Raw genomic sequence first — 15,245 nt, forward strand, 5'->3', positions numbered from 1 at the left:
ATGACTTTTTATGCCTTAGTATATTATGACTTTTTTTTGCCTTACTATACTATGACTTTTTTATGACTTTTTATGCCTTACTATACTATGACTTTTTTATGACTTTTTATGCCTTACTATACTATGACTTTTTATGCCTTAATATACTATGACTTTTTTATGACTTTTTATGCCTTACTATACTATGACTTTTTCATAACTTTTTATACCTTACTATATTATGACTTTTTATGCCTTATTACACTATGACTTTTTTATGACTTTTTATGCCTTGCTACACTATGACTTTTTATGCCTTACTATGCTATGACTTTTTTTTATGACTTTTTATGCCTTACTATACTATGACTTTTTATGCCTTAGTATACTATGACTTTTTTTTGCCTTACTATACTATGACTTTTTTATGACTTTTTATGCCTTACTATACTATGACTTTTTATGCCTTACTATATTATGACTTTTCATGCCTTATTACACTATGACTTTTTTTATGACTTTTTATGCCTTACTATACTATGACTTTTTATGCCTTACTATACTATGACTTTTTAATAACTTTTTATGCCTTATTACACTATGACTTTTTTTATGACTTTTTATGCCTTACTATACTATGACTTTTTATGCCTTACTATACTATGACTTTTTCATGACTTTTTATGCCTTATTACACTATGACTTTTTTATGACTTTTTATGCCTTGCTACACTATGACTTTTTATGCCTTACTATATTATGACTTTTTATGCCTTATTACACTATGACTTTTTTTATGACTTTTTATGCCTTACTATACTATGACTTTTTATGCCTTACTATACTATTACTTTTTTATGAGTTTTTATGCCTTACTATACTATGACTTTTTCATAACTTTTTATGCCTTACTATACTATGACTTTTTCATAACTTTTTATACCTTACTATATTATGACTTTTTATGCCTTACTATGCTATGACTTTTTTTATGACTTTTTATGCCTTACTATACTATGACTTTTTATGCCTTAGTATACTGACTTTTTTTTGCCTTACTATACTATGACTTTTTTATGACTTTTTATGCCTTACTATACTATGACTTTGTATGCCTTACTATATTATGACTTTTTATGAGTTTTTATGCCTTACTATACTATGACTTTTTCATAACTTTTTATACCTTACTATATTATGACTTTTTATGCCTTACTATACTATGACTTTTTTATGACTTTTCATGCCTTACTATACTATGACTTTTTATGCCTTACTATACTATGACTTTTTATGCCTTACTATGCTATGACTTTTTTTTATGACTTTTTATGCCTTACTATACTATGACTTTTTATGCCTTAGTATACTATGACTTTTTTTTGCCTTACTATACTATGACTTTTTATGCCTTACTATACTATGACTTTTTATGCCTTAGTATACTATGACTTTTTTTTGCCTTACTATACTAAGACTTTTTATGCCTTACTATACTATGACTTTTTCATAACTTTTTATGCCTTACTTTATTATGTTTTTTTATGCCTTACTATACTATGACTTTTTATGCCTTAGTATACTATGACTTTTTTTTGCCTTACTATACGATGACTTTTTTTGCCTTACTATACTATGACTTTTTAATAAGTTTTTATGCCTTACTATACTATGACTTTTTCATAACTTTTTATGCCTTACTTTATTATGTTTTTTTATGCCTTACTATACTATGACTTTTTTATGACTTTTCATGCCTTGCTATACTATGACTTTTTATGCCTTACTATACTATGACTTTTTCATGACTTTTTATGCCTTACTATGCTATGACTTTTTTTATGACTTTTTATGCCTTACTATACTATGACTTTTTATGCCTTAGTATACTATGACTTTTTTTTGCCTTACTATACTATGACTTTTTTTTGCCTTACTATACTATGACTTTTTCATAACTTTTTATGCCTTACTTTATTATGTTTTTTTATGCCTTACTATACTATGACTTTTTATGCCTTAGTATACTATGACTTTTTTTTGCCTTACTATACGATGACTTTTTTTTGCCTTACTATACTATGACTTTTTAATAAGTTTTTATGCCTTACTATACTATGACTTTTTCATAACTTTTTATGCCTTACTTTATTATGTTTTTTTATGCCTTACTATACTATGACTTTTTTATGACTTTTCATGCCTTGCTATACTATGACTTTTTATGCCTTACTATACTATGACTTTTTCATGACTTTTTATGCCTTACTATGCTATGACTTTTTTTATGACTTTTTATGCCTTACTATACTATGACTTTTTATGCCTTAGTATACTATGACTTTTTTTTGCCTTACTATACTATGACTTTTTTTGCCTTACTATACTATGACTTTTTCATGACTTTTTATGCCTTACTATGCTATGACTTTTTTTTATGACTTTTTATGCCTTACTATACTATGACTTTTTATGCCTTAGTATACTATGACTTTTTTTTGCCTTACTATACTATGACTTTTTTTGCCTTACTATACTATGACTTTTTAATAAGTTTTTATGCCTTACTATACTATGACTTTTTCATAACTTTTTATGCCTTACTTTATTATGTTTTTTTATGCCTTACTATACTATGACTTTTTTATGACTTTTCATCCCTTATTACACTATGACTTTTTTATGACTTTTTATGCCTTGCTATACTATGACTTTTTATGCCTTACTATACTATGACTTTTTCATGACTTTTTATGCCTTACTTTATGTTTTTTTATGCCTTACTATACTATGACTTTTTTATGACTTTTCATGCCTTGCTATACTATGACTTTTTATGCCTTACTATACTATGACTTTTTCATGACTTTTTATGCCTTACTATACTATGACTTTTTCATAACTTTTTATGCCTTACTATATTATGACTTTTTATGCCTTACTATACTATGACTTTTTTATGACTTTTCATGCCTTACTATACTATGACTTTTTATGCCTTACTATACTATGACTTTTTATGCCTTACTATGCTATGACTTTTTTTTATGACTTTTTATGCCTTACTATACTATGACTTTTTATGCCTTAGTATACTATGACTTTTTTTTGCCTTACTATACTATGACTTTTTTTGCCTTACTATACTATGACTTTTTTTGCCTTACTATACTAAGACTTTTTATGCCTTACTATACTATGACTTTTTCATAACTTTTTATGCCTTACTTTATTATGTTTTTTTATGCCTTACTATACTATGACTTTTTATGCCTTAGTATACTATGACTTTTTTTTGCCTTACTATACGATGACTTTTTTTGCCTTACTATACTATGACTTTTTAATAAGTTTTTATGCCTTACTATACTATGACTTTTTCATAACTTTTTATGCCTTACTTTATTATGTTTTTTTATGCCTTACTATACTATGACTTTTTTATGACTTTTCATGCCTTGCTATACTATGACTTTTTATGCCTTACTATACTATGACTTTTTCATAACTTTTTATACCTTACTATATTATGACTTTTTATGCCTTACTATACTATGACTTTTTTATGACTTTTCATGCCTTACTATACTATGACTTTTTATGCCTTACTATACTATGACTTTTTATGCCTTACTATGCTATGACTTTTTTTTATGACTTTTTATGCCTTACTATACTATGACTTTTTATGCCTTAGTATACTATGACTTTTTTTTGCCTTACTATACTATGACTTTTTTTGCCTTACTATACTAAGACTTTTTATGCCTTACTATACTATGACTTTTTCATAACTTTTTATGCCTTACTTTATTATGTTTTTTATGCCTTACTATACTATGACTTTTTATGCCTTAGTATATTATGACTTTTATTTGCCTTACTATACGATGACTTTTTTTGCCTTACTATACTATGACTTTTTAATAAGTGTTTATGCCTTACTATACTATGACTTTTTCATACCTTTTTATGCCTTACTTTATTATGTTTTTTTATGCCTTACTATACTATGACTTTTTTATGACTTTTCATGCCTTGCTATACTATGACTTTTTATGCCTTACTATACTATGACTTTTTCATGACTTTTTATGCCTTACTATGCTATGACTTTTTTTTATGACTTTTTATGCCTTACTATACTATGACTTTTTATGCCTTAGTATACTATGACTTTTTTTTGCCTTACTATACTATGACTTTTTTTGCCTTACTATACTATGACTTTTTCATAACTTTTTATGCCTTACTTTATTATGTTTTTTTATGCCTTACTATACTATGACTTTTTATGCCTTAGTATACTATGACTTTTTTTTGCCTTACTATACGATGACTTTTTTTGCCTTACTATACTATGACTTTTTAATAAGTTTTTATGCCTTACTATACTATGACTTTTTCATAACTTTTTATGCCTTACTTTATTATGTTTTTTTATGCCTTACTATACTATGACTTTTTATGCCTTAGTATACTATGACTTTTTTTTGCCTTACTATACGATGACTTTTTTTGCCTTACTATACTATGACTTTTTAATAAGTTTTTATGCCTTACTATGCTGACTTTTTTTTATGACTTTTTATGCCTTACTATACTATGACTTTTTTTGCCTTACTATACGATGACTTTTTAATAAGTTTTTATGCCTTACTATACTATGACTTTTTCATAACTTTTTATGCCTTACTTTATTATGTTTTTTATGCCTTACTATACTATGACTTTTTTATGACTTTTCATCCCTTATTACACTATGACTTTTTTTATGACTTTTTATGCCTTGCTATACTATGACTTTTTATGCCTTACTATACTATGACTTTTTCATGACTTTTTATGCCTTACTTTATGTTTTTTTATGCCTTACTATACTATGACTTTTTTATGACTTTTCATGCCTTGCTATACTATGACTTTTTATGCCTTACTATACTATGACTTTTTCATGACTTTTTATGCCTTACTATACTATGACTTTTTCATAACTTTTTATGCCTTACTATATTATGACTTTTTATGCCTTACTATACTATGACTTTTTTATGACTTTTCATGCCTTACTATACTATGACTTTTTATGCCTTACTATACTATGACTTTTTATGCCTTACTATGCTATGACTTTTTTTTATGACTTTTTTATGACTTTTTATGCCTTACTATACTATGACTTTTTATGCCTTAGTATACTATGACTTTTTTTTGCCTTACTATACTATGACTTTTTTTGCCTTACTATACTATGACTTTTTTTGCCTTACTATACTAAGACTTTTTATGCCTTACTATACTATGACTTTTTCATAACTTTTTATGCCTTACTTTATTATGTTTTTTTATGCCTTACTATACTATGACTTTTTATGCCTTAGTATACTATGACTTTTTTTGCCTTACTATACGATGACTTTTTTTGCCTTACTATACTATGACTTTTTAATAAGTTTTTATGCCTTACTATACTATGACTTTTTCATAACTTTTTATGCCTTACTTTATTATGTTTTTTTATGCCTTACTATACTATGACTTTTTTATGACTTTTCATGCCTTGCTATACTATGACTTTTTATGCCTTACTATACTATGACTTTTTCATAACTTTTTATACCTTACTATATTATGACTTTTTATGCCTTACTATACTATGACTTTTTTTATGACTTTTTATGCCTTACTATACTATGACTTTTTATGCCTTAGTATACTATGACTTTTTTTGCCTTACTATACTATGACTTTTTTTGCCTTACTATACTATGACTTTTTCATAACTTTTTATGCCTTACTTTATTATGTTTTTTTATGCCTTACTATACTATGACTTTTTATGCCTTAGTATACTATGACTTTTTTTTGCCTTACTATACGATGACTTTTTTTGCCTTACTATACTATGACTTTTTTGCCTTACTATACTAAGACTTTTTATGCCTTACTATACTATGACTTTTTTATGACTTTTCATGCCTTACTATACTATGACTTTTTATGCCTTAGTATACTATGACTTTTTTTTGCCTTACTATACTATGACTTTTTTGCCTTACTATACTAAGACTTTTTATGCCTTACTATACTATGACTTTTTTATGACTTTTCATGCCTTACTATACTATGACTTTTTATGCCTTACTATACTATGACTTTTTCATGACTTTTTATGCCTTACTGTACTATGACTTTTTATGACTTTTTGATACCTTACTATACTATGACTTTTTCATGACTTTTTCTACCTTACTATACTATGACTTTTTATACCTTACTATACTATGACGTTTTATGACTCATTTGTTAAGCTAGTCAGGCCAACCCAAATGCTGCACTCAAAAGACAAGAGACAAGTATGAATCAAAAGGGTTTTTATTGACAATGGACTGAGTAGACGGCCAGAAGACAGGGACACAGGCTGAGGTAGGCGACTGGAGGAGGAAGGCAGAGCTGGAGCTGAATGTGGCTGGCTAGGGTTTTGCAGAGAGGAGCAGGGGTTCACACAAAGCAGGGTGGAGACGCTGTAGGTAGAAAGAAACAGGAATTAGCAAAAAGCTGCTTTCAAGAATCAACAACATTTGAGATGGCTGGAACGAGACTAACTGTATAACAGAGTCTACAATCTGGTGGTGAATAGAACCGGGAACCAGATATATGTAGCTGGGCAGTTGAGGAACAGCTGGCAGCCCCACCTCCACCACACCAGTCTTGTCTCCTGCAATCAACAAAGAGAAATAGAAAGAGTCAGTGAGACTGCCAGCTAGGAGGGAGTGGTACAGAAGTGACATTACTGCACCTTACGATATGACTTTTTATGCCTTACAATACTATGACTTTTTTATGACTTGCCATGTTAAGACATTTATATGACTTAATGCCTTAATATAGTATGATGTTTTTTGGCATTTTTATGCCTTACTATACTATGATGTTTTTATGCCTTAATATAGTATGATGTTTTTTTTTTTTACCTTTTATGCCATACTATACTTGATGTTTTTTTGTATTTTTATGCCTAATTATATTATTTAATCTCATGCCTTGCCCTGCTATGATGTTTTTTTTCCCTTTTATGCCTTAGTATACTATGATATTGTTTTGGCATTTTTATGCCATACTATACTTAGATGTTTTTTGGTATTTTTATGCCTAATTATATTATTTCATCTCATGCCTGACCATATTATGACGTTTTTATGACCTTTTATGCCTTAATATACTATGATGTATTTTTGACATTTTATGTCATAGTATATTATGACATTGCTTTTGCATTTTTATGCCATACTATACTTGATGTTTTTTTGTATTTTTATGCCTAATTATATTATTTAATCTCATGCCTTGCCCTGCTATGACGTTTTTATGACCTTTTATGCCGTAATATACTATGATGTATTTTTGACATTTTATGTCATAGTATACTATGACATTGTTTTTGGCATTTTTATGCCATACTATACTTGAATGTTTTTTGGCATTTTTATGCCTAATTATATTATTTCATCTCATGCCTGACCATATTATGGCGTTTTTATGACCTTTTATGCCGTAATATACTATGATGTTTTTTTGACATTTTATGTCATCGTATACTATGACATTTTTCTGGCATTTTTATGCCATACTATACTTGATGTTTTTTTGTATTTTTATGCCTAATTATATTATTTAATCTCATGCCTTGCCCTGCTATGACGTTTTTATGACCTTTTATGCCTCAATATACTATGATGTATTTTTGACATTTTTTGCCATAGTATACTATGACATTTTTTTGGCATTTTTATGCCATACTATACATAGATGTTTTTTGGTATTTTTATGCCTAATTATATTATTTAATCTCATGCCTGACCATATTATGACGTTTTTATGACCTTTTATGCCGTAATATACTATGATGTATTTTTGACATTTTATGTCATCGTATACTATGACATTGTTTTTGGCATTTTTATGCCATACTATACTTGATGTTTTTTTGTACTTTTATGCCTAATTATATTATTTAATCTCATGCCTTGCCCTGCTATGACGTTTTTATGACCTTTTATGCCTTAGTATACTATGATGTTTTTTTGACCTTTTATGTCATAGTATATTATGACATTGCTTTTGCATTTTTATGCCATACTATACTTGATGTTTTTTTGTATTTTTATGCCTAATTATATTATTTAATCTCATGCCTTGCCCTGCTATGACGTTTTTATGACCTTTTATGCCTTAATATACTATGATGTATTTTTGACATTTTATGTCATAGTATATTATGACATTGCTTTTGCATTTTTATGCCATACTATACTTGATGTTTTTTTGTATTTTTATGCCTAATTATATTATTTAATCTCATGCCTTGCCCTGCTATGACGTTTTTATGACCTTTTATGCCTCAATATACTATGATGTATTTTTGACATTTTTTGCCATAGTATACTATGAAATTTTTTTGGCATTTTTATGCCATACTATACATAGATGTTTTTTGGTATTTTTATGCCTAATTATATTATTTAATCTCATGCCTGACCATATTATGACGTTTTTATGACCTTTTATGCCGTAATATACTATGATGTATTTTTGACATTTTATGTCATAGTATACTATGACATTGTTTTTGGCATTTTTATGCCATACTATACTTGATGTTTTTTTGTACTTTTATGCCTAATTATATTATTTAATCTCATGCCTTGCCCTGCTATGACGTTTTTATGACCTTTTATGCCTTAGTATACTATGATGTTTTTTTGACCTTTTATGCCATAGTATACTATGACATTGTTTTGGCATTTTTATGCCATACTATACTTGATGTTTTTTTGTACTTTTATGCCTAATTATATTATTTAATCTCATGCCTTGCCCTGCTATGACGTTTTTATGACCTTTTATGCCTTAGTATACTATGATGTTTTTTTGACCTTTTATGCCATAGTATACTTTGGCATTTTTATGCCATACTATACTTAGATGTTTTTTGGTATTTCTATGCCTTACTATACTATCTTGTTTGATGTCGACCATATATGACGTTTTTATGACCTTTTATGCCTCAATAAACTATGATGTATTCTTGACATTTTTATGTCATAGTATACTATGATATTGTTTTGGCATTTTTATGCCATACTATACTTGATGTTTTTTTGTATTTTTATGCCTAATTATATTATTTAATCTCATGCCTTGCCCTGCTATGACGTTTTTATGACCTTTTATGCCTCAATATACTATGATGTATTTTTGACATTTTTTGCCATAGTATACTATGAAATTTTTTTGGCATTTTTATGCCATACTATACATAGATGTTTTTTGGTATTTTTATGCCTAATTATATTATTTAATCTCATGCCTGACCATATTATGACGTTTTTATGACCTTTTATGCCGTAATATACTATGATGTATTTTTGACATTTTATGCCATAGTATACTATGACATTGTTTTGGCATTTTTATTCCATACTATACTTGATGTTTTTTTGTACTTTTATGCCTAATTATATTATTTAATCTCATGCCTTGCCCTGCTATGACGTTTTTATGACCTTTTATGCCTTAGTATACTATGATGTTTTTTTTACCTTTTATGCCATACTATACTTGATGTTTTTTTGTATTTTTATGCCTAATTATATTATTTAATCTCATGCCTTGCCCTGCTATGATGTTTTTTTTCCCTTTTATGCCTTAGTATACTATGATATTGTTTTTGGCATTTTTATGCCATACTATACTTAGATGTTTTTTGGTATTTTTATGCCTAATTATATTATTTCATCTCATGCCTGACCATATTATGACGTTTTTATGACCTTTTATGCCTTAATATACTATGATGTATTTTTGACATTTTATGTCATAGTATATTATGACATTGCTTTTGCATTTTTATGCCATACTATACTTGATGTTTTTTTGTATTTTTATGCCTAATTATATTATTTAATCTCATGCCTTGCCCTGCTATGACGTTTTTATGACCTTTTATGCCGTAATATACTATGATGTATTTTTGACATTTTATGTCATAGTATACTATGACATTGTTTTTGGCATTTTTATGCCTTACTATACTTGAATGTTTTTTGGCATTTTTATGCCTAATTATATTATTTCATCTCATGCCTGACCATATTATGGCGTTTTTATGACCTTTTATGCCGTAATATACTATGATGTTTTTTTGACATTTTATGTCATCGTATACTATGACATTTTTTGGCATTTTTATGCCATACTATACTTGATGTTTTTTTGTATTTTTATGCCTAATTATATTATTTAATCTCATGCCTTGCCCTGCTATGACGTTTTTATGACCTTTTATGCCTCAATATACTATGATGTATTTTTGACATTTTTTGCCATAGTATACTATGAAATTTTTTTGGCATTTTTATGCCATACTATACATAGATGTTTTTTGGTATTTTTATGCCTAATTATATTATTTAATCTCATGCCTGACCATATTATGACGTTTTTATGACCTTTTATGCCGTAATATACTATGATGTATTTTTGACATTTTATGTCATAGTATACTATGACATTGTTTTTGGCATTTTTATGCCATACTATACTTGATGTTTTTTTGTACTTTTATGCCTAATTATATTATTTAATCTCATGCCTTGCCCTGCTATGACGTTTTTATGACCTTTTATGCCTTAGTATACTATGATGTTTTTTTGACCTTTTATGCCATAGTATACTATGACATTGTTTTGGCATTTTTATGCCATACTATACTTAGATGTTTTTTGGTATTTCTATGCCTTACTATACTATCTTGTTTGATGTCGACCATATATGACGTTTTTATGACCTTTTATGCCTCAATAAACTATGATGTATTCTTGACATTTTTATGTCATAGTATACTATGATATTGTTTTGGCATTTTTATGCCATACTATACATAGATGTTTTTTGGTATTTTTATGCCTTACTATACTATCTCGTTTGATGCCTGACCATATATGACGTTTTTATGACCTTTTATGCCTCAATAAACTATGATGTATTCTTGACATTTTTATGTCATAGTATACTATGATATTGTTTTGGCATTTTTATGCCATACTATACTTGATGTTTTTTTGTATTTTTATGCCTAATTATATTATTTAATCTCATGCCTTGCCCTGCTATGACGTTTTTATGACCTTTTATGCCTCAATATACTATGATGTATTTTTGACATTTTTTGCCATAGTATACTATGAAATTTTTTTGGCATTTTTATGCCATACTATACATAGATGTTTTTTGGTATTTTTATGCCTAATTATATTATTTCATCTCATGCCTTGCCCTGCTATGATGTTTTTTTGACCTTTTATGCCTTACTATACTATGATGTATTTTTGACATTTTATGTCATAGTATACTATCACATTGTTTTGACATTTTTATGCCATACTATACTTGATGTTTTTTTGTACTTTTATGCCTAATTATATTATTTCATCTCATGCCTGACCATATTATGACGTTTTTATGACCTTTTATGCCTCAATAAACTATGATGTTTTTTTGACATTTTATGTCATAGTATACTATGAAATTTTTTTGGCATTTTTATGCCATACTATACATAGATGTTTTTTGGTATTTTTATGCCTTACTATACTATCTCGTTTGATGCCTGACCATATATGACGTTTTTATGACCTTTTATGCCTCAATAAACTATGATGTATTCTTGACATTTTTATGCCATACTATACTTGATGTTTTTTGGTATTTTTATGCCTAATTATATTATTTCGTCTCATGCCTTGCCCTGCTATGACGTTTACATGACCTTTTATGCCTTAATATACTATGATGTTTTTTGGCATTTTTCTGCCTTACTATACCTTATTCCTGTGGGTATCAATGTGATCTAAAACAATTTTAAACCATTTAGTTTGAATTATCAAAGGAACAAACATTTTGTAATATTTAATATGATCAAATAAGTTTAATATTTTCAAATTAATTTGTGAGATTGTTAATACCGTTTTAACAGTGCTTTATGAAAAGTATAATTATGATACTAATCTATTAAACAGCAGACAGGGAACAGGTCAACCATGTTTCCTAATACATGTGTAATGAATAAATAACTAACTACCATTTTTCTGACCTGCAGTGACACCTGGTGCTCAGCTGCTGGAACAAACAGCTAGACTACAATCCCTGAGTGACACTCTGGACAGACTGAAGGTAAGAAATATACATATAAAACAAAAAAAATCACACTGGAAATGGAAAAAGTCTTCAAAACACTGCTGCGTCCTTAAGTACTTACCTTTTAGGATTTAGTAATGCAGTAATAACTCAAATGTCCATCTCTATGTTTCTTCTGTTTTCCCTCTTCATTCAGGACGAAGTAGCAGAACATGTCGTCAACCAGCAGCCCGGAGCTCGAGTCTCGTCCGACTTCGCCACGTTCCCTTCGACATCGTTTGTAAAGGTAGAGGAGAAGATTTTGAGTCAAGGTTTAGGTAGAGAGTTAGTTTAAAAAACAAAAAAACAAAAGAAGCTTTATCATCTTATACCCACACTGCACACTTTTAAGAGCGACAAGGAATGTCATGTTTTTTGCAGATCCATATCCAGGTTTTTCAATGTCAGTTTACCGAGGTTATTCTGAACCAATTACATGTTTTAGATGATTTAATCCAACATTCAAATCAGGTTTTATGTTCAAGTCTTAGTGAATCATTATCTCATTTTCTCTGATTAAATTAAGTTTTTCCAGAATAGTATCAGCTCTACAAACCTAAATTGTAAGAAATGAATTAAAAAGATTCAGTGAACATTTATTAAAACCTTATTTTTAAAGTTCTAGTTCGCAGAATGACCAGGCCAGTCTTGAGCCTCAAACATGTTTCCAAATATTTGCAGCACGTTTATTTAATCTTGGATTCATACACTCTTATTTAGCTTTGAATAGAAGAGGCACAAAGATATGTTTCTAAAAATTTGAACTTTAAATTCAGCCAGTAAAATTGAGGACTTTTACATCTCAGTTGTTTCAATAATAAACGAAACCTTCTATGTGAATTAGAGATTTGAATTAATTCAGATAAGGGGACTTACCGCCACAGATCTAATATTCTACATTCTTGTGTTCAGGTGAAGGAGGAGAAGCAGGGCGACACGATGCTGGTGGGTCGCGTCATGGTGCCGTGTCCCCGCGGTCAGGAGCAGGTCCACCGCCTCGTCCTGTCACAGTGTCAGCTGCAGAGAGTTCACAGTCTGCTGCGGACCTAAACTTCACCTGCCCTGCAATCCTGCCTGCTGCACCAACACACCACCACCACCACTACCACCACCCCACCATCAGCTTCGTCTCCACTCCCGAGCCAGAACAAGTGAAACCAGGAGGTATTCAAAGTCACTAGTGGTGAGATTTCAAGCTGCAGGAAATGATCTTCCTCCTCTTTGAAATGCACTTTGTTAACAGTCAGGGCCGTAGTCGAGTAGTAGAGACCAGTCTCAGGGTCACTCTAGGACATTTAGGATTTACTTCTCTGCTACTGTTTGCCATGTGACAGTAAACTCAATATCTTTGGAAAGAAGAAGAAATCTTATACACATATATATTTCCTAACATTTTATCAACAAAACACTTGATCGGGATATTAATAAAAGAGATTAATTCTTAATAAAAACAATCACTAATTGTAGACCTGACTACAATAGTTTCTGAAAATTTTAAAGCAAAATACCCTTAAACAAGGAAAGCATCTCCTTTCCTGATATGGTTGATTTTTTTTTTTTGTGCCATGATCTCAAAACAATATCAAGTTTTTGTAGTGACTTGTTTTAGACTGCCGTGCTCTTGACTACAGCCCTGCATACTGTAAGTTATAGATATATTTGAGTGTGAATGCTGTTTTATGGCCAGAAGTAGTAGAGGTACCTGTAACTGCTGCATGCTGCCCGGATTCACTGAAAACTTTCTTGTCGCTGTTGAGTATTTATCAGCTGTTGTTTTTGGCTCTGGTGTGGAACCTGCAGCTGAAACACTGGATGTCGCTCCATGTTTCTGTGTTAAAATGTTGGCGCTACTGTTAATGCTACACAGGATACCAAGGATCATGATTGTGTGTTGTAAATCTTAATCAGGTGTCACTGTTGTGTACTGCATTTTTATAACTTGACTGTCTAAAGGGAAAGAGAGATTATAAAAAAAAACAAACTTTAATGATTAAGAAAAAATATAGTTGTCCATTTAAAGTAGTGGGCATTTTACTGTCATTTGATCAAAGAGACTTTTTGCATATTTAACAGGTTTTGATTGACAGACGAAACCACAGAGGAGAACAAAGTCCTGCACATTAGCTTCACTTGGATTGAAGTTACATGCAAGAAAACGACAGTGTGTGTTCAGGGTTTTGTACTTTCCTCTGTGGTTTCATTAAAAACCCTGTGGACTGCACAGAAAGAGACAAGCTGATTAATCTCGAGGGAATTTACTGTGTAAAATGCGACTGAAATTCTTTTGCAGATTTATCATGTTTATTTAAAAACAGCTTGACTGCACTTTAGTCAGATGGAGCATTATATTGGTTTAAATTATTTAGTATTTATTAATTGTGTGGTGTAAGTTGTTAATGTCTACTTTTACATGCTTGGTATAGACGACACCGGTTGTATTGGTAAAGCTACTGAATTACAAAAATCCAAACGACTGTATTAACTGTGTTCTGATGAGTTTCCTGTTGCTGTTTCAGACTTAAACTTTGTCCGAGCCTTAAACCTGCAGAGAGCCTTGTGGTAAAGAGCGGTCACCTGCCTTATTTTTCATTTGTTTCAACCAAACCTCGTTTAAAGCAAAACTACATCTTTGCCAAAGAGTCTTTGTTTCTCTTCACCACGTTTGCCATCGCTGATTTTAAGGCTTTTGGTTTTATCAATCCATGCTAATTGTTTTATTTAATGATTTGTTAGAGTATTTATGTTTACAGAGTACTGTCCTAACTTGAAGTTTTATTTTGTAGTTAAATTAATGGGCATAGTGCATCTACATAACTGTAGTTTGAGAGGGAAAATGCAGACATTTCTTATTTATTCATTGTGTTTATCTGTGCTCTGAGTGAGCAGCTGACGTACTGAATCTGCAGCTAACTTGTCTTACCTTCTCCTCGTGTGGCTTCCTGCTCTTGCACAACCGATAACTGATCAATAAAGACATTTAAGCCAGTGCATCTTTGTCAGCCTTCTGTGTGTTGAATCAAAACAAGGAA

The 15,245-nt window shown here is 29.9% G+C and overlaps 2 protein-coding genes and 1 long non-coding RNA gene across 16 annotated transcripts in view; 1 reads left to right on the plus strand and 2 right to left on the minus strand.

The window, feature by feature from the left end:
• dctn1b (dynactin 1b) overlaps positions 1–15,204 on the plus strand; it is a 54,798-nt gene extending 39,594 nt beyond the window's left edge. For all 14 annotated transcript variants that reach the window (XM_056394154.1, XM_056394144.1, XM_056394143.1 and 11 more), the window contains 3 exons: positions 12,140–12,213; positions 12,374–12,463; positions 13,129–15,204. In XM_056394154.1, the coding sequence (XP_056250129.1) occupies positions 12,140–12,213; positions 12,374–12,463; positions 13,129–13,266 (302 nt within the window). In that variant the 3' untranslated portion in view covers positions 13,267–15,204. The remainder of the gene's footprint in view (positions 1–12,139; positions 12,214–12,373; positions 12,464–13,128) is intronic.
• LOC130180568 (uncharacterized) lies at positions 6,251–12,434 on the minus strand. The gene is made up of 3 exons (XR_008829421.1): positions 12,299–12,434; positions 6,586–6,697; positions 6,251–6,503 (listed from the first exon to the last, which is right to left on the minus strand). It is a non-coding gene; the product is annotated as an uncharacterized LOC130180568 (long non-coding RNA).
• The window catches only part of alms1 (ALMS1 centrosome and basal body associated protein), a 33,202-nt gene continuing 32,615 nt past the window's right edge, over positions 14,659–15,245 (minus strand). The window contains exon 19 of the mRNA XM_056394140.1: positions 14,659–15,220. The gene's annotated coding sequence lies outside the window, so the exon portion shown is untranslated. The remainder of the gene's footprint in view (positions 15,221–15,245) is intronic.

Source organism: Seriola aureovittata, chromosome 13 (assembly GCF_021018895.1).
Source record: "Seriola aureovittata isolate HTS-2021-v1 ecotype China chromosome 13, ASM2101889v1, whole genome shotgun sequence".
In the NCBI taxonomy this organism is placed as follows: domain Eukaryota; kingdom Metazoa; phylum Chordata; class Actinopteri; order Carangiformes; family Carangidae; genus Seriola; species Seriola aureovittata.